The sequence below is a fragment of the Martes martes genome, assembly GCF_963455335.1.
Source record: "Martes martes genome assembly, chromosome: 3".
Classification (NCBI taxonomy): domain Eukaryota; kingdom Metazoa; phylum Chordata; class Mammalia; order Carnivora; family Mustelidae; genus Martes; species Martes martes.
The window spans coordinates 99,728,642-99,748,737 of record NC_137890.1 but is presented as its reverse complement, the minus strand read 5'-3'; the positions used below and the strand labels follow the sequence as shown (position 1 = coordinate 99,748,737).

The window sequence follows — 20,096 nt, the reverse complement described above, 5'->3', positions numbered from 1 at the left end:
TGAGTTTCCAGAATGGCCTTACCCGTGTCTGGAAGTTCTGGGCACACAAAGCCAGCTGTGTTTCTTGGGCTGTAAGATGATGAAAACTGGGCAGCATCCTTATTGTGTAGCCAAACTTATGGCCAGAATGCGTCAGGGTTAGTGTCTGTGGTGATGGAGAGAATCTATAAAGTGGTCATCTGGTATCTTGGAGACAAGGGCTGCAAAAGGGGTTGGATAATCTCCATGTGTGGGCAGTCAGGAGCATAAGATAGGTTTACCAACTGTTCATTTTCATGCAGCTGTGTACAATGTGGTCAGTCTCTTCTCTCCATGGTTTTTTTGCTCTTTTTTTTTTTTTTAAGATTTATTTATTTGAATGAGAGAGAGAAAGGGTAGGGGCAGAGGGAGAGTGAGAATCTCAAGCAGACTCCCAGCTGAGTGTAAAGCCTGATGCGGGGCTCCATTCCACAACCCTGAGATCATGACCTGAACTGAAACCAAGAATGGGCCCCTTTACCAGCTGACCCACCCAAGCACCCCAGCAATCCATGAGTTTCTAAGGGAAAATTTGCATGACACATGAATGTCAGCCATGGTTTAGAAATAAACAGGATAGTTAGCAAGTCGTAGGTGCTCAGAAGGAGAAAAGTTATCTCGAGTATCCAGCCGCCTCACTTTGCAAATGAGAAAAACAATGTCACAGATAACCAAGGGGCTTAAAACAAGGCCATAAGGCCCATGAGTAGCAGACCTGGAAGAGGAGACCAGTTCCTTAGCTAGTTTTCTATTTTCTCCCTCCCTGTGGCAACAGAAGGTTGCCTACCACTTAGTTGACCATAGATGAATCTAGAAGACAATTTGTCAGAGTGAGGTGGAAGACCTGTAGGAGAGGAGTTTGTCTCAGGAGCCACAACTTGCCCACTTCATTAGTCTTTAAATGCACATGATTTTGCCCAAAGAGTGGCTACACAAGTGTTTGATACATAGACATAATGACTTTCTGATTATCTTTTAGGCCCATGCTTATTTCTTGCTAATGCATCTGAATTTCCTTCCCTCACTTACCAGGATGAATCATCTGGCAGGGTTACAGGTGTCTCCCCCAAACAGCCCTTCGCTTCGCCACTCCCACTGTGGCTCTGAATGGCTTGTCAGAATGTACATCCCACTCAGTGACAAAAAAGCACCTCAAGTGAGAGCTTCCTGATGCTTTCAGGGGCTAGGGATAAAAATAATAGTTTTAATGTCAAAAAGCACACCAGGACAATATTTCTGGCAACATTTCTTCAGTGAAATCTTCAGCTGGGTCCTACTCTACACATGAGTTTTGCCTGACTAGAGAGAGCAGGTATTAATGTAAATTGCACTAGAAAAAATGTGATATTCTTGCTTTATCCTTAAGTTCCATTTAGGTGCAAATAGGTGAGGCTTCTCTCTCTAATCTGACATGAGCCCCCAGGAGAATTAACTATATAATCTGTCTCTGACTTTCAAAAGTCTAACTAATGCACCTCATTAGAGCTTTTCTTTTAGGTAAAACCCCAGGAAGGAAGAGGATGGGAAGGATAGAGCCCTTGATTAGGAGTGGGTCTGTGAGTCTCCAGAAATTCCCAGGACATTTTAGTGGAGATAACTCTACAGCTTAAACATTGATGTATTCTTGTGTGAGATGCATGTGGTGGGCATGCCAGTTAAAGGATAAGCGTGCAAAATCTCATTTTCTAGGGGCAGAAATCAATTTAATGGTGCTTTTATCTTCTGTGAAAATATTCTATCACTCCATTGCTTTATGTTTCTGATGGCACAATTTTTTTTTCAAAATACTTTTCTGTTGAAATTACTTAAGAATATATAAGTAGTTAGGTGTTAATCTTACCACAGTGTCGTTAAGGGTAACATAAGGGGATACCATCCACATCGAATATCATCATATTCGACAACATTGGACATTCATTGACTGCACTCTGTGCTGTGCAGGGTGTGGTGGTAGGGTATAATATGTAAAATGGTGTTCCTGCCCCTGACGGTCTTGAATTATAATTGGGAGCTGGCAAATGGCAGACAGTGTCTGTTTACTGTACTTAGTATGATACATTCTCTTCTCCATATAAGTCATTTATTGTTCTTATTGTTGTTATTATTTTCATTATTACTGGTCTTATTATTGCATTTGAAAACTTAAAGTATTCTTTCCTAACAGAGGCAGCCACCTCCCAAATTCACAGGTGTTTAACAAACACAGAAGATACATAAGTTTCTGTCAGCAATTATCAAAAAATATATAGTCGGGACACCTGGGTGGCTCAGTCGGCTAAGTGTCTGCCTTTGGCTCAGGTAATGATCCCAGGGTCCTGGGATCCTGCTCAGCAGGGAGCCTGCATCTCCCTCTGTCTGCTCTGCCTGCCGCTCCCCCTGTTTGTGCTCTCTCTCTATTTCTGACAAATAAGCAAATAAAATCTTTAAAAAATTGTATATAAATAGCATTGACCATGTTTTCTGAAATAAAAATTTAGACATATTAGTCATATGACAATGTGTATTTATAGGGACAGTGAGAGAATAAATTTTAAATTGCTTGATTTTATTTTTCTTATTTTTCTTTTTTTATTAACATATAATGTATTATTTGCTTCAAGGTTATATGTCTATGAATCCTCAGTCTTACACAATTCACAGAACTCACCATAGCACATACCCTCCTCAGTGTCCATAAATCAGCAACCCTATCCCTTCCCCTCCCACCCTCAGCAACCCTCAGTTTGTTTCCTGAGATTAAGAGTCTCTTAGGGTTTGTCACCCTCACGATCCCGTCTTGTTTCATTTTTTCCCTCTCTACCGTCTGCAACCCCCTGCCATGCCTCTCAAATTCCTCATATCAGAGAGATCATATGATAATTGTCTTTCTCTGATTGACTTATTTTAAATTAAAATGCCCAGGAATCTCAGATATGCAGCTGTTATAGACATATATAAAGACATCAGTAATACAGTACCCCACATACCACTCAATAGTTAATGACTGAATTATCAGTTCCTTTGGGGATAGCTATTGTTCAATTCCTAAGTTCAGCTTCCTTCTGGAGGCTCTCTGGATCCCCTGTCCTATGAATTCTTTCAAAAAACAGGGGTTGGGGGGCCTGGGTAGTGCAGTTGATTAAGCATCTGACTTTTGTTTCAATTCAGGTCATGATCTCAGGCTTCCAGGATCTAGCCCTGCATCAGACTCCTCACTCAGTGGGGAATCTGCTTGAGATTCTCTTTCCCTCTCCCTCTGCCCCCAGAGAGTGCACATAGCACTCTCTGTCTGAAATAAATAAATTTAAAAAGGGGCGGGGAGTGGGGGCAGAGGAGGAAGAAAAATTTTGAGTGCACATTTTGACATTAACATATGAGTGATCATTAATGACCTTACATGTAACCATCAACCACTGAAATTCGTCATCTACATGGCACTCTTGACTGTTGGTTTTTTTATGCCTACATTATGCTCAGACAGCCATCCAGGGACTACGAGCATATAATTTCTGTTGCTAATCTTCTTAGATGTCCAGCCATCTGGAGAATATCTTTAATGAAAATTATGGCTCAGTTTTTTATACTATCTTATTCCACAGTGGAGTTTTCCTCTATGTAAAGTGGCTTTAGACTTTAACATTTTTTTTAAGGAAATAAATGTTGCTGATAGATGGAACAGACAATAAAAGCATCATCTGAAAATTTATTAATGTAACTTCACAGAGCTGTTCAATATGGAAGATAGTTGGCAATATTGCGGAGTGTTTTGAGTGAGGAATAATGTGGAGTGGATGTGAATTGATATGCCAGTGGTTGTGGGTTCATATTAGAGACATAAAGAAAACACTTTGTTCTCTTATCCATCATACACATTTAATCTTGGGGATTTTACTGTGTGCTTAGTTCACTTTGTAAGTCAAATCCAGGGATGAAAGAGAAGAGTCTTATATGTTTTTCCTGACAGTAGTAATGTTAAACTGTGAACAAATTGGGATGTTCTTTTAAAATCCTGTGATTTATATGATGCTATTTTTCCCCCTTTAAAATTTAGTATGCTAGGACTGAGCAAAAGCTGCTAGCAATCCCTGGGAATGTTGTTATGGTGTTTGCTGAAGTGCTATCTAAAGTGACAATATATTCTGTGCACCCTCCCCACCACCAGAAAACAAATGAGTAAATAAATCACAGAAGCCAGAGCCACCACGGCACGCTGGGGCAGCTGTCGGCCAGAGGACTGGCCTCTACATTTCCATTTAGCTTGTATCCCAGTGTGGGTTTATGTTTTGAACTAATTGAATCATCATTAACTATGAAAGTGGTAGTGGTTTGTTAAACCTATTCTGCTGATAGTCATCTGAGGCCAGACCTGACGTCTCTGATAAAATCACCCACTCCCTGAAGAATGACCTGGAAGCCTTGGAAGAGATGCTGTCAGCAGCGTGGTTCACGGTTAGATAAAGATCGCCGATTCTTAGATAAAATTGCCATTAAGGATAAATCTATAGGTGCAGGAGAATGTCTAAAATAACCTGAGTCTGTGGAAAGAGCATGACATTTGAAATCAGAAGAGCATTTAAATTCTGGCTCTCCCATCTACTGTGAATAACCTATCCGGGCCTGTTTTCTTGTCTATAAAGGGGGGGTCTAGACTATTTGCCCAATATTCCCCATTGCTTCAGAGCATGTAAAATGGTTTTATGAGGTTGTTTGGTTTAACTCTAAGGTTTTATATGAATACTAGCTGCTATTTATTATGTCCTTTATGTTCTAGAAGGAACTTGATGTTTCAGGCTAACATCAACCGAGTCTCTGCCTTTATGTGATCGGTCCTAAATTACAGCTTTTTGTACCTTCGCTACTAATTAGTAAGTGAATTTAACGCCTGGTTGGATATTCAAAATGAAATAATTATAATCCAACTTCTACAACTGTCTAGCTTCTCCAGAGTTGGATAGTTTGATGTCTCTTCACATTCTCTGTGGTTTCATTTTGCCATCTTCAGGTTTGACAATTATATGTATTTGAGGTGGGTTTCCTTTCCTTTCCTTTCCTTTTCTTTCCCTTTCTTTCCTTCCTCCCTCCCTTCCATCTACCCACCCACCTACCTAACTACCTTCCTTCCTTCCTTCTTTCTTTTCCCTTTTTTTTTTTTTTTTTTTTGGTCTGTGTGTCTGTGTGTGTGCACACGCGTGCGCTCACGTAGTTTTTGTTTTTGTTTTGCTTTGTTTGAGCAGAATAAAGTAAGATATAAGGGTAGTCCCCATCAGAAAATGAAGGAATGTGCTAGAACACAGTAACACTGTCAATAACATCTTGCAGTATAGTCTGCATGTTGGCCTTGTGTCAACCATTAGAGTTAAAAATAATAAAAATAGAGAGATGAGTGATTTTTTTTTTTTAGTTTTTCTAAAGCCTTGTGATCAGAAGATACTTGGAATTATTCTTATTTGGGAATTATTCTTCCCATAAGCATTAGTTGGGCACGATTTACTCTGAGTGTTAGAAGTATCTTTCCCTAAACTCTGTTACTATTGCTCTCCACGCCTTTTCTGTTTCTTATAGGTAGAGAATGCAATGTGCTAAATGCAAAGGTTTCATGGGGTGACTTCTATCTTAGGGTCCAACAGAAGTACACCGCAAAAAGAGGAAAAGTTTTTTCAAGGAAAAGAAGTGAAAGAGAGAGGAAAAAGACATGCATGCTGGAAAAGAAGCACAAAGATTTTATGAGTCATGGTATCTTCTGGATCTAATCTTAATGGCATTCTGTATTAAAATCTCTGAACTTCAGCAGTGTTTTAAATACTTACCTTTCCAAGCTGAGTTTTTACAGATGATCAAAATCATAGAAATTTAAAGCTACAAGACACCTTTGGATTAGTCTATTTCTGTGCATTTTATTCACAGATGAAGAAATTGAGGGGCAGAGAAATTATGTGACTTGACTAAAATTGCACAGCTGGTTAGTGGCAGAGCTAGGACAGGAATATAGATTTCTTTTTTCTACTTGTTACGAAATTTGGTAAAAAGGATGTGTGTTCCCCACCCTGGATCAGAATGGATCACAGTGAGATGGAACTAATGGCCCTCAAGAAACAGATGAGGTCGACTGACCTTTTCTCCTATCAAATAAAATGCCAACATGTGTCCATACATGGCACACATTGCCTTTTCCCTCTGCTCTGATTTGGAGTCCTTCAGTCATCCCTCTGGTCTTGAGCTGACCTAGTGTCCCTCTCCCAAGGATGGGGTGGAAGACAGAAGGGCAGCCATGTTGAGGTCAAGCCTCTGCATGACAACCAGGCAACCACCCAGTGGGACTGAAGAGGGGAGAGGCGGCAAAAATGTTTAAACTGCTTATATCACTCTTCTTAATATAGAAACTGTGGGAGTGCCTGGGTGGCTCAGTCAGTTAATCATCTGACTCTTGATTTTGGCTCAAGTCATAATCTCAGAGTCCTGGGATGGACCCCAACATCAGGCTTCATACTCAGCAAGGAGTCTGCTTGAAGATTCATTCTCTCTCTCTCCCTGAAATAAATCTTAAAAAAGAAAAAAGAAAGTTTGAACTCATCTTGACAACTTTCCTACCTCACATAAGACACTAATGGACAAATTTCTCCTTATTTCTCTTTAATACAAAAAGAAGCAAGCATTATTTTTAAATTAGGAAAGATTTCTCAACAGTGTTGTTTCCCTTTCATACTGCACATGTAGAATCTATCTCTTAGAAAGTTAGTGCCCCTTGCTGTAGAAGCCATTCAAAGTAACTGCAAACTATTAATTCTATCCATGAGAAGGAACAATCATAACATGGTGAGCACTGGCATCTCAAACCTCAAATAGGAATTTCCCAAGGGCATCATATTACACTAAAACAGAGTGGTTTCTATTACAGGTCAAAATCTGACATCTATTACTGAAGTTGAATTTAGCATATTACAGGTGAATATGTCCCAGTTGGCCTGGTTTATACCTACTGTCACCTGCTATGAGTAGCCACTCTCCCCCTATAGTCTCCAGTGGGTATTAGTTTGGGTGACTAATTATATGTCCATTTGGCATATTAGAATAACTAAGTATTCAACCTCGAAAGATTATTTGAAATAAGTGATTTATGTTTTATGCCGAAGCATCTTTGTCCAGAGGCCTGTAACGTTAAGCATGGATTAGAATTACCCGGAGTGTCCTCTAAAATTAAAGATTCCTGGCTCCCCCGCTGGGTGTAGTGATTCTCTAAGGCCCATGTGGGCCAAGGTATCTGCATTTTATGCAAGCAACACTTCTTGCTTGCCCCTGCTACCTTGACTCTGATGCCAACTGCTGTTGGCCCACTATATGAACAACAGTGACCTCAGGAAATGTGAGTTATTTGTCATTGTTGGAGGAGCAGCATACAAAAGAATCAGAATTACAAGATGATTTACAAACTATGAGTCTCGTTTTGTGAGATTGTCATTTTAATCATCGTTCAGTCAACTCCTCCTTAGATGATTGCAGTAATATCTTATTTTCCCCACATCTGTGTTAACCTCCCTCCCATCCATCCTCCACAGAGCTGTTTTAGAACACCCGTCTACCCTGTCACCTCTTTTCCATACACACACAGGCACACGCACGCACACACACACGCATGTGCGCAGGGGAAAACAGTCAATGGCTTCCCATTGCCCTTAGGGTAAAGGTAAAGGTAAAATTCCGTGACTTGTGGCCCTGTCAGCCCATCCAGCTTCATTTCCCTCCCTTCAGACTTTTTAAATTGTTCTCTCTTTCTCCCGCTTCGTGGTCATTTCCTGGTCAACTCCCAGGCTTTCCTGGCCTTTCTCTTGAATCCTTCTATTATTGATTCTCGAAGCAGCCGAAAACTTTTCTGCACCACACACACAGCAGCCCTATTTTATGTTGGCTTGTGACATTTTGATTAACTGTCTCCGTCCACAAAACTCTAAGCTCTGTGAGAACAGGCACCACCTGTGTTTTTATTCACCTTTGTTCCTCAGATGCCTTCTATGGGACCTGGCACGTAGGAGGGGCTCAGTAAATATTTATTGGATGGAGGGATTCATTAATCAGTTACAAAGTAAGGTGACCACAGAATAGCCTCCTAGATTTTCTCTGGGTGCTAGGCTGGGGGGAGGCTGGTGACCAAAAGATGAATGAGATACTTTGGGGGAAGGGCATTATGATCATTTTCTTCCATAGTGTTTTTGAGTGAACGGTCGCCTGCCGTCAGTGAAGAGCCGTACTGTGTGCTCTTTGCTCCCTGGACCATCATGTGTCTGAGATGAACTGATGCGACCCGGAGCCCTGTGTTGATTGATATTATTTTTACATAGGCCTGATGATACCGACTAGCTGAGAACAAAAGATGAGGGCTCCCCCAAAGGTGAATCATTACCCCGGTGACCACTTAGAGAAACTGATAGCTCTAAGGATTGCTTTATGTACTGACAAGGCAAAGTCTGATTTAAACCCTTGGATACTAACTGAGCTCCTAAATCTTTAGTTTCCTACGTACTGGCTGGTATTTGTTGAGCCAAACAAGCTTATGGTCTCCACCATATATGAAATATGTGGGGAGCGGGTGTTGTTTGTGTGATGGCCTCACTTTTATAGAATTCACTGCTGATTAAAGTCCATAAAGAACTAAAACATGAAAACAGGTCACCTCTGGAATCAACTTTTTCTTTTCACAGCTTGGTATCTTCAGGCATAGACTTGGCTTGTTTTTCTTGTTTCTCTCGTGGAGGTTTAAGAGGAGAATATGTTTTCTTTAAAACCACATGTTTCTGGTCTCTCTCTTTTGCCATGTGCAGAGTAGATGATTATTTGGCAAAGGAACAAAATCTCTGATTGAGATGAGTTATTTACATGTGGATAGAATACATATACTTGATTTTTTACCAAAATATTCTCATGCTTTTATGAGTATAATATACACTCGAAAGCTATCTTTTCTGAAATGGACAGTAGTCATCTGTCAGTGGGGTATAGCTGTATTTCCAGCTATCTCTGATTTTTCTTTCTTCTACCACTTTCCCTTTGCTTAGTGTTCTCTTGCTCACCTCCTTACTTAGTGTATGTCCTTCCTTTCTACTTCCCTCTTTCTCCTTATTACGTTATATTCTAACACTCTCACTGGGAGGTGACTAAGGGAGCAAGAGTAAAGACAAGGACAGGATAGATCGCTCTCCCTTCTGGTTTCAGGGCATTTTAGAATGTAGAACACAGCACAGTGTGCTTTTAGGACTGGTCTGAGCAGCATACAGATGTGACTTGCTTTCTTGCTCAAGTGTTGCATCAGAACCCTCACAAGCCTCCTCTCTGCCCATAATGTTCTGCCCTGCCTGTAGTGCCCATACCCCAGAACCATCTAGAATGCTCCTGTGACTTCCAGCTATCAGTGTGTCTATGCCGGAGATACTTTTATGCCCCAGGCTATGTGATGCATAGCCTCACTGCCTGGGGCAGGCTGGAAATGCCAGGAAATGGACACCCCAGGAGGTAGCTTCAACCACTGATTCCTAGGGCTTGGTGCACAAACACCCCAACTCACTCACCCCGGGGGTGGGATGATTCTGAGCCCATGTTTGGCCCCATTTTCCTGAGTAGCCCATGCATTTAGCTTTACAGATTTTATTTATTTATCTGAGAGAGAGAGCACAAGTAGGGCAGAGGGAGAAAGAGAAGCAGACTCCCCATTGAGCAGGGAGCCTGACACAGGGCTAGATTCCAGGACCTGGGGATCATGACTTGAGTAGAAGGCAGAAGATTAACTGACTGACCCACCCAGGCATTCCCATAGATTGAGCTTTATCAGCTTAGTATTAGGCCCTTAATGGCTTCCATCTCTTCCCAGTCACTTCCCTCCTGGTGTTCCCTGTGTTTCTGAAATGAACTGCTTGCACTCAAATTCTTGTCCTTTAAGAACTTAAGTTAGAAATGGGTGTTATATGTAAGTGATGAATTACTAAGTTCTTTTCCTAAAACCAGTATTACACTGTATTTAAACTATCTAGAATTTGAATAAAAATTTGAAAAAAGAAAAACAATATTTAAAGAGAAAACCCATCTAAAGCAAAAAATACGGAAAGAATCCTAACTCTAAATAAAGCTCCTGGTATAATCACTTTGAGAAAAATGATTGTGACTTTAAAGCACTGTATTTTGACTGCACATCCAAAGACAAAAAATACCTGCGTAGAAGTCTTAATTTGGACTCAGTAGGTTTTTATTTGTACTAATATTATTTTGAAGCTATTACAGCATGTTATATGTATGTCATATTTAATGTCTCTGTGTGTGCATTACAATAAAATCAAATTAGTAATTACAAAAGAAAAAGAAGAAAACTTAAGCTAGACACTAGTAAATGATTTAGAAACACTAACTCAGGAATTAAGCTATGAAGTGTTATTTTTCAGGGAACCGCATTTGAAAAACCTTGACTTTTCCTGCAGCACCCTTCGTCCTCTGCCCCCTCTGCTTAGGAGGTCTCTTCTTCAGCATCCCCACCTGTGCTGTCCCTCTTCTCTTCAGTTCCTCAAACAACTCAGTTTTCTAGGTCTTGAAAAAGGTTTCTACTTATCTCTGTGACACCCTTTAGCTATGCTTCTTTCTGTCACCTTCCCTTCCCTGCCAGACTTTCAAATAAGCATCTAAGAAAATTGCCTCTATTTTCTTTTTTTCACTTTCTGCTTACCCACTGACAGTGCAGGGTGTCCTCATCATGGTTTAGCTCTCCAGTCCCCACGAATACCCTTCTTATTACAAGATGTAGAGGCTCTTTTTCTGTTCTCCTGCCACCTCTGTCACCATGGAGCATACTGACGACATTTCCTCCCTGAAAATTGTGTCTTGAGTAATTGAATTGTTAGAACTTCAGCAATGGAAGGTGCAGTTAGTCCAACCCCTTCATTTACATCTGGGGGGAAACTGAGAATGAAAACAGCTGGAGGATTGGCCCAGCAGGGTACGATGGTGTAAAAGCTGATCTTTGAAGCCAGGGCTTCTGACCTTCCATCCTGTATGAGAACTGGTTTTGATTAGCCTTTGTCCAAAAACTTCACGAGTTCCTAATTTGTATTTCTTCTCATATAAAGGCATCCTTGTGGGTCTCCTAGCTCCTTTCCTCCCCAGCCCATTCTCCATGGTGGCAGTCAGGACGATGTTTCTGAAATGTAAACCCGATTAGCTTCCAGTTCTTCTCTGTTGGAGTTGGAATGAAGTCCAAACTCCTTTTGAAACGTCCCCTAATAATGGGTTCGTGATTAAAGGAGTGAGACTGATACAAAGTGAAGGTCAAGCAAAGCTTTATTTCGTGCCAAGCATCGAGAATCAAACTGACCGGCCAGGGCTATCTCTTGCAAAAAGGCAACCTCCCCCTCCCCCGCCTTACAGACTAACTTTTATAGAGCAAAGGCCATGTGGTTGGGCCTGGCCACACACAGGTGGCCAATGAGATTTTAACACACAGAGAAAGCTGCACAGTCATGCTAGGTCCCACACAGGTGGCCAATTGAATTACAATTCACCCCATAGTAGCTATTTGAACTAGCCTATCACCTTGGTCAGAATTGGTGCCCAAAAGGCGGGGCCCACACTCCTCAGCAGCTAGGGAGATTCACCCTTGTATTTGGGCTTTGTTACCTGGGACTAGTTTCCCGGACTTGCTTTTAAGTAAGTTCGGGGGCGGTGGGGGGGAGTTTAAGTTTTACTGCATAAACAACAAAATGGCTGTTCAACCAAGGTGGGGCCACTCTGGCTAAATAGGCCCTTACATTTTTCATGCCCTGTAGGACCTTCCATGTTCCAGCTCTCTCCCTGGTCACATTTCCTGCTAGTTTGCTCTTACAGTAACTGTGTTCCCACACATGGACTCCCTCTCAGCTGGCCAGCAAGGGAAGCTTAGCTCTGCCTCTGGGCACTGGTTTTGCTCTAACTTGTTTGAAAAATTTTATGGCAGGCCATTGCTTAACTGCTTCCTCCTCATCATTTGGTCTCCACTCAAATGGCCACTTTCTCTTACACTGATGCACCTTACTCTCACATCACCACATCTAACATTTTCTTTAGATGCAACACTGATCTGAATCACATCATGCTGTTTTATTTTCTTCATAGCATTTACCACTAGCTACAATAACATAACTTCCTGATTTAATTTGGAGTTCAGCATTTTTTTCTTTCATTAGAATATAAATTCATGGAATATAGGAATTTTGTCTTATTTGCCATAACTTCAGCACCCAGAACAGCAAATGGCCAGCAGTTCACACTCAATAAACATTTGTAGGATGAACAAATCAATGAATGAATTGTGTCTGAATTTTTATTTCCCATTTCCCAGAATCCTTTCTCCTTTATTCTACAATCCTGTACTCCACTACTCTCTCAGTACTTTCTCTCTTCTGTGTGTACTATGATTAAACTGGTTTTCTCTCAACCAATAAGGACAAGACTTATTCCTCACTGGGAACCTTTTTTTCAGTTCTCTCTTCAACCCCAAATCCCACTGTTTGTCTCTTTAACTATTCAAGTTATATCATTGTGTCAAAATGCAAGTCATGTTACATTTCCATGAAATCATGTCCCACAGCCCTCATTGATTGCCCATTCTTCAAACTATGTAAAATCACCCATGCATGTTATGCAATCTAAACACTCACATATAATCTATATCATCTTGAATTGTTTCCAGTTGTTTCATATAATAATATTTAGGCACTGTGTCTGGACACTTTAAGCGTGTGTGCTTGTGTGTGTGTATATATGTACCGTCAACCCTTACTGTTTTTGGATTTTGTATTACTGAATTCTTCTCTTCCCTAAAATTTGTTTACAATCAAATTGTGTGATGCTTTGATGATAAATCACAGACATTTGTAGAGTAGTGAAAACCTTGAGTCACCTGACACGCACATTCCCAGCTGAGGTCAAACAAGACACCACTCTTGATTTCTTGTTTTTTGACCACCTACTATAAACAAGTATGCTTTTGCATTCTGTTTAGTGCCATGCTTTTCATATTTTATGCTTTTTATTCGTGATTTCAATATTTAAAATGGCCTCCAAGCATTTTGCTGAAATGCCGTCTAGTGTTCCTAAGGGCAAGAAGACTGTGATGTGCCTTATGGAAAAAACAGGTGTTAGATAACTTTGTTCAGGTATGCGTTGTAGGACTGGAGGCTTTTAGTTCAATGTTAATGAATTAACAATATATATTAAATTACATGCCTTTCAATAGAAGCACTCATAAAACAAGATTGTGTATTGTTTAGTGATGGAAATGTTGCCTACAGGAGCCTAACCCTGTATTTCCCCTAAGAACAGTATTTGCTAATTCAGTGTTCATGACAACTTGATAGAACAGAATTACCAGAAATAATGAGAATTGACTGTGTATACGTGTATGCTGTATTTGTTGGCATTAACTTCATTTAGGTATTTAGAAGACAAAGAAACCAAGAGATACTGAAATTTAGTAATTTGCCCACGATATTTGCTAAGCCAGTAAATGGTAGACTTGGAAACTGGTTGTCATATTCTGAAACCTTTTGGCTTCTCATTCACCACAACAGTGGCTCTTGTTTGTTTTAATTAGCTGTAGAGCCCTAATTCCTAGGAGAGAGGGAGGGAGGAAGAGCGAAAATACAAGTGGAATTGGCTGAAAGAGCAGCGAAAAACCATAATTCATACAGATAAATAGATGTAGATGATATTTTAAAAAGTAGCTTGCTTTACAGCCCCAGTTTAGTGTTTAATTACAGTCTCAAATCTTAAAAGAGAAACAAGAGGACTTCTTCATTTCCAAGTTGACTTGGTAACTCTACATGCTTCATGTTCCTTACCACGGAAATGAAAGTCTGACAAGTGGCCAGACCTTAAAGAATCAAAGCCATAAAAATTCAATCATGACCTGGATTTTTGTCCTGCCCTGAGGCTGTCCACCTTAAACTTGCATGACATTTATCCGAGCTGAAATCATACATGCTCTGGAAGTGAACACATCTGCACGATATATGTGGTTAGACATGCCGAGGCCTGATTTCATAAAGAGATATCACCTTCCTAATCAATTGTGCATTTCTATAGAGAGATGACAGAAGAAATGATAGCTTGAAATCTATATAAAACAGATTAACATGGGTCAAGTTACTGTGGGTCTCCAGGTCTGTCTATCGATCGATGTATATTAATACATCTGTATATATATATTAAGACCTATTTTTACATACTTTATCATTTATTTTCAAAAAATAAGTTAAACATTTTTAGAACCTCCAAAGCACGTTTGTGAACACAGTTTGAAAAGCTGGCCTTTCCCCACTCTAAGTAGATTTTTAAAGGGCCTAGAGATGAAGAATGCTAGCTTTTTTGCTTTCTGTTGGCAAACGATCTGAGTTAGTGCTAAATATAAAGAAGTCTCTCACCACTGATAATCCACTTTAGTCCACATGGTTGACAACCAGTTGTAGTAAGGCAACGATTTCTGAGGTATCTGGGTTAGGATTCAGTAGTGTGATGGAATGATGTCACCTGGTTCTGTAGCACAAGGTTTTTAATGTATGTGCAGAATAGATGAGATTTTTTTTTCTCATATGATATTCTCTTGACATTTCTTTTTCGCTTGAAAACAAGAGGCAATCATAAGACTCAAATTAACACTTCTCAACTTCCAAAAGCTGCCAGAGATAAGGTTGAGTGAGGAGCTTCCAACAGCGAGCGAAGACAAGATAAGGACATTTTATGTCTGCCTCAAGGCTATACTACAAATCCTGGAGTGTTAGAAAAGGAACTAAAGGGTCCTTAAGAGCTGTGTCATCAAGCCAAAGGAACTAATTGGTTTCAGATTAGAATTCCGAAATCACTCTCATTTCAATATTTCATAATATTTTATTTTCCCTTAGAATAATTAAATAGTTGCATGTCCAGTGACTTTAACAATCCTCTTTTGAGGAGCTAAGCTCTTCACAAATCAGGGTATCAAGGTTGATTTGTTTTTTCTTAGTTTAGAGTACAGCTGAATTCCATGGTGCAGATAAAAATGGATTACCCCCATGATTCCATCTAGGGTTTTGTTGGCTGGGTCAACTTCTCCAACAGGGCGGAGGACTTCTGCATTCAGGGTTATTGACCCAATGGCTTTTTCTTGCCAAGATTCATTCATTTATGGTGTTTTACTAATGTAATACTATTGAGAATTTGTTTAGCAAAATCTTCTCTGCCTCAGTCCCAGAAAGAACATAAAAGTAGTAGAGAGACTACACACTTTTCAGCCTCAGACTCTTGCCTGTTTTTCAAGGGAGATCATTGAAAATAGTAATTCTTTCTCGCTTCAGGAAAAACTGTCAGAGGAAGAGAGAAAACACAAGGAAACTTTGGAAGGTCTTCACATGGTGGTGGATGAGGATTCAAGGAGCGAAAGCAGCAGTGCAGATGAGGGGAAAGAAAACACCAAATTCTTGTTGGAAAGATTGAAAGCTCTAGAGGTAAGAAATGAAACAATTTTTACATGTTTAAAGAAAAATGACAGTGCTCTGCTTCTTTTATTGACATCGGTTTTGAATGAGTATGAGTCTTCCTTTCTCGGTTCTTCTAGAGGAATAAGACCCTAGCATCTCCCATTGTGATTCATTTGTCACTGATGAGCAAAAAGTTAAAATCTGTAGTACTGAGGGTATTTACCTCGTGATTCTGATTGCAATGCCTTAGAAAGTGTACAGAGGACAGTAATTCATTTTTAAATCCAGTTCAGCCCTCAAACTGGATCAGGACTCCTAAAATGGCATGCTCCGTAAGGAAAGGTACTATGTGATATTTCACTTTGTTTTCCCAATACCTAATATAATGAATAATTGAGCGAATGAATACATACACTATCCAGTACTAATAAAGACGACTGCGAGAAAAAAAGTCAAATTTTTAAGTAGTCAAAACATTTCTTAAAAAATTTGTGCAGGGGCACCTGAGTGGCTCAGTCGTTAAGCGTCTGCCTTCGGCTCCATCGTGATCCTGGGGTCCTGGGATCGAGCCCCACATTGGGCTTCCTGCTCAGCAGGAAGCCTGCTTCTCCCTCTCCCACTCCTCCTGCTGTGTTCCCTCTCTTGCTGTGTCTCTCCCTGTCAAATAAATAAATACAATCTTAAAAAAAAAAATTTGTGCAGAAGTTTGGCATGTAAAACATAAACAGAAGTGAGGCTGAGCTGAGGGCACTCTGAGCTGAGGATGGGGAGCCACCACAGCCTTCCAGAATGATCTGGAACCACTGGTCTCTTACTGAGTGGCTTTAGGCATCACTGTGTGTGCTAATTCCTCAATGTTTATGGCTTTCCTCAAAGAACATTCCAGTTATTAGATCTTGATTGATATCTCACATGTGGAAAGATTGAGTGAAGATGGCTTTCTTTACAGGTTGTCTTAGCACCTCGAATAGGGACATAGTTACTTTTAAGCCTGACGGTGGTGAGCCCATCTCATCTTAACTAGGTGCAAGAGGCCTTCAGCTAACATCTAAATATAGAGCTCAACAACAGGGTTGACAGAAGCCTGAAAACTTAATTAATGTGAAGAAACAAGACCCAGAGAGGTCTTGTTCTCTATGCTTGGTTATTGCAGTTCTGCCTCCAATTTGCCATGTTGTCTACAGTGAACATGCCCCTTTTATACTAATTTCCTTGGCAAAGGTAAAGCAAAAGAGTTCAGATTATGGACTCTGGAGCCAGATTCCTAGGGTTTTGTATGAATCTCAATTCTACTCCTTTCTAGTTTTGAAACCTTGGGTCAGTTTGCCTCTGTTGACTCAGCAGCAAACATGGAGATCCTAATAGTAAGCTATCTTCCGGGGCATTGATGCCGATGAAGTGAGTTAATATTTACACAGTGGTGCCTGGCATATGGCCTCCTCTGTGCACCTACTCCAAGTCTTCTGACTTTGTTATATCATTTTTTTTCTATTTTTCTGGATTCAACAATTAATACAAGAACTATGAGTGGAGAAACTGAGCTACTCCTCACACAAGCAACTGAGGAGGGACAGGTTTGATACCAAACATGGGGCAGAAGAGAAGTCAACTTAGGGAACATCTGGCAGCCCCACTGGGGCACACAGCCAGGAATCCTTCTTGTCTCCCCAGAGCTTCCCACACTTGTGTCGTTTTTAAGAAAGTCACTGAGGAAGGTGGGAAAGCCTTCTCAAGGGAGACTGAGTTTGCTGTCTGAGAGCTTTGAGAAAGTTATAGCTTCATCTAGAGTTTGAATTACCTGGATTTAATAGTAGAAATTTAGTTGATACTACAATTTCTTATTTCCCTAGAACCAGGTACTTAAATTGTTAGTTTTATTCCTAATTACAGTGACTGTGGCTCTTAGTTCATTTAATTATCACTGAGACAACTTTGGGAAGGACATTTCATTTAATCAAGCAAAGAGGTATTTTAAACATATCTTTGGCAGCAAATGTTTCTTAAGCCCCCACTGAGGAAAAGAGAAAAGAGAAACAGTATTTTTTTTTCTTTCACAGAGATCTTTATACTTTAGGCAACAACTGTTGCATCCAGCAAGAGTTGGATGCAATAGATGATATCTCTAGGGGCCATTAATCTCCACAATTTCAATTTGCAAAAAACATTTTATTTTCTAAATTAGCTTCTTCTGGTCAGGGTCACTGCTTGCTGCAAGGCGTTTCTCCCTTGATCATTTCTGCAACTCAGTTCCCAGCCTGACAGAGAGAACATGGCCAGGTCTTTCCCATGTGCTTCTTTTCCCTTGACGAAGACCCCATCACTGGTTATGCAGGGCTCTATACTCGGTCCCTGCGTTCCACTCATGGCCTCATTCGATACTGTTCCCACTGCTCATGAAGGTATTTTGCTAAATTAAACATTTGCCTTCCAAAAAGGGCTCCTGGGCCAGCAGTCAAAATAATAATTAATTCTCACTCTCTCTCTCTATTTCTCCCCATGCTCCTCTCTCTTTTGTCTTAGCAATTGGCAACTACTCTCCCTGGGCCTGAATTGTAAGATTTGTTTAGGGTCCTGCTGTCTGGTGGAGGAACTATTTGCTCTATTTTATATCTGTGCCATAAGAGCCACATGGGTGGTAAAGATGCCACTTGCACATTTTCTGTAGCTTTTAAGTGCCAGGTGTAGTGTTTTCTGTTTTCTAAAAATTTTGTTTTTCAAGACTTGTGTTTAAGAAACTGCTTACTCAACTTACGATCAAGCTCACTATTTTCATCAGCACTGCCCAGTCATAGGCCCCGTCTAACAAAGACCCCTCTCTCCCACCCCATCCCCGATCACTGAGTCTAGGGATTTTCCCAGACTTGACCTCCACAGTCCATTGACTTGACCTTGTGTCTTCCCTGTTCCCTTGTGCCTGCCCTGGGTTTTGGCCTCAAGGTCCTGGATTTGCTTATGGGCATGTTCCTTAAAATACATGATTTGCTTGTCTCAGGCCTCCCTCTGCACATTTCCACCTGCCCTTTCTAATCACTCATTGAACAGCTTCACACCTGACTAGAAATCAAGCTGGACATGCCCTTTGCTCAGTCTCAACTCCCACAGCATTTCTGATTCCCCGACTCTAGCCAGGGGAAGAGCAAGCCTAAGACAACCTGGGAGTTCTGAGCCTCCAGGTAAGTGCTAATGCCTTAGCTATAGCCTCAAGGTCAGAGGAACTTGGCTTCTTATATAAAAGATTTATTTTGTGCAGAAAAACATGGCAATTAAGTGTTGTAAAGTGAATAACAGTGTTTTCTACTTAGTTATACCTTTCCATGAAAGTGTGACAATTAAAGTGCTAAGCATAAGCATTTTTGTTAATCAGTATTCCTATTTAAAATGAGGTAGTTTAAAATAGTAATTCTCAAAGCTGTCTGCACATCACAATTATATGTGAGTTGTCAATAGATATTTATTGAATTCATTCTGTGGGCCAAATACTAGGAGTAGATCAGTTTTCATGGTCCAAAACCCCAGAGAACAGAGACAGAAACGACACACTTAAAAAGTAAATAACCAAGCAAACAAACAAATAGACAAATGAGTGCCTCTGAATAAGAAAAGCCAGGTGATATAGTCATAAGAGAGTGGGGGGTGGAAATTAGAGAGGTATTTGCCTACAGTGGCATCTGATTCCCAGGCCATTTGGCTGCAGTATAAATAACACAAGGGAGGGGACCCTGGATGGCTCAGTTGGTTAAACATCTTCCTTTAGCTCCAATCCCAGTCCTGAGGTCCTAGGATCAAGCCCCGCATTGGGCTTCCTGCTTAGTAGGGAGTCTGCTTCTCCCTCTGCCTCTGCCCCTCCCCACACTTCTTCTTCTTCCTGGGCACTGTCGCTCACTAAAATGAATGAATAAAATCTTTAAAAAAAAATAAATAATACAAGGGAGATAGCTGTATAAAGATCTGGATGATGAATAAGGAGAAACTGCAACTGGGGAGCCTAGATATATGGTGGAAATGTTATCAAGTTAGAGGAACAGAAGAAGGAAATTTGCCCTGGAACACAAGTATAAGGTTAAAAAATAGGAAGAAGATGAATTCAGAGGGATAGACAAGGGCCAGACCCTTTAAAGCCTTATAGCCCATCGTCACAGTAAAGACTTTGAATATAATTGTAAATTTAAAGAGACGCTGTCAGAAGTTGTTAACTAGGGAAGTAACATGGTCCGACTTGTGCTTTAGGAAGATAACTCTTGCTTCTTGGTAAGCTAATAGCAGGGCAGGAAGTCCAGGCTTCCTGTCCGGAATTAGATTCCAGATGGAAGTTGTTAATAGACTGGTCTAGAACAGGTACCTAGGACTAACAGGAAATAATAATATATAGTAATATCATTAGACTAGTGGACTAGAGGGGAATAATGATGATGAGAGTGGTGGCAAGCCCTGATATAAAGCTTAGTATATTCAAGCACTGTTCCAGTTTATCTGTCCATACATATACACATATACACACTATTTTAATCTTTATAATAAACATGTGGGGGAAGGGGAGATATGCTTATGTCCATTTTACAGATGAGGAAACTGAGCCCCCAAAGGTTGGGTAAGTTGCCAGTAAGTATGAGACTTAGAATTTGAACTCCACTGTGGTTC

General features: G+C 40.5%; 1 protein-coding gene across 1 annotated transcript in view; it reads left to right on the top strand.

Annotated features, from left to right (window-relative positions):
- The window catches only part of NCKAP5 (NCK associated protein 5), an 894,518-nt gene that overhangs the window by 587,010 nt on the left and 287,412 nt on the right, over positions 1 to 20,096 (top strand). Inside the window, exon 7 of the mRNA XM_080799084.1 lies at positions 15,336 to 15,485. Within this exon, the coding sequence (XP_080655210.1) occupies positions 15,336 to 15,485 (150 nt within the window). The remainder of the gene's footprint in view (positions 1 to 15,335; positions 15,486 to 20,096) is intronic.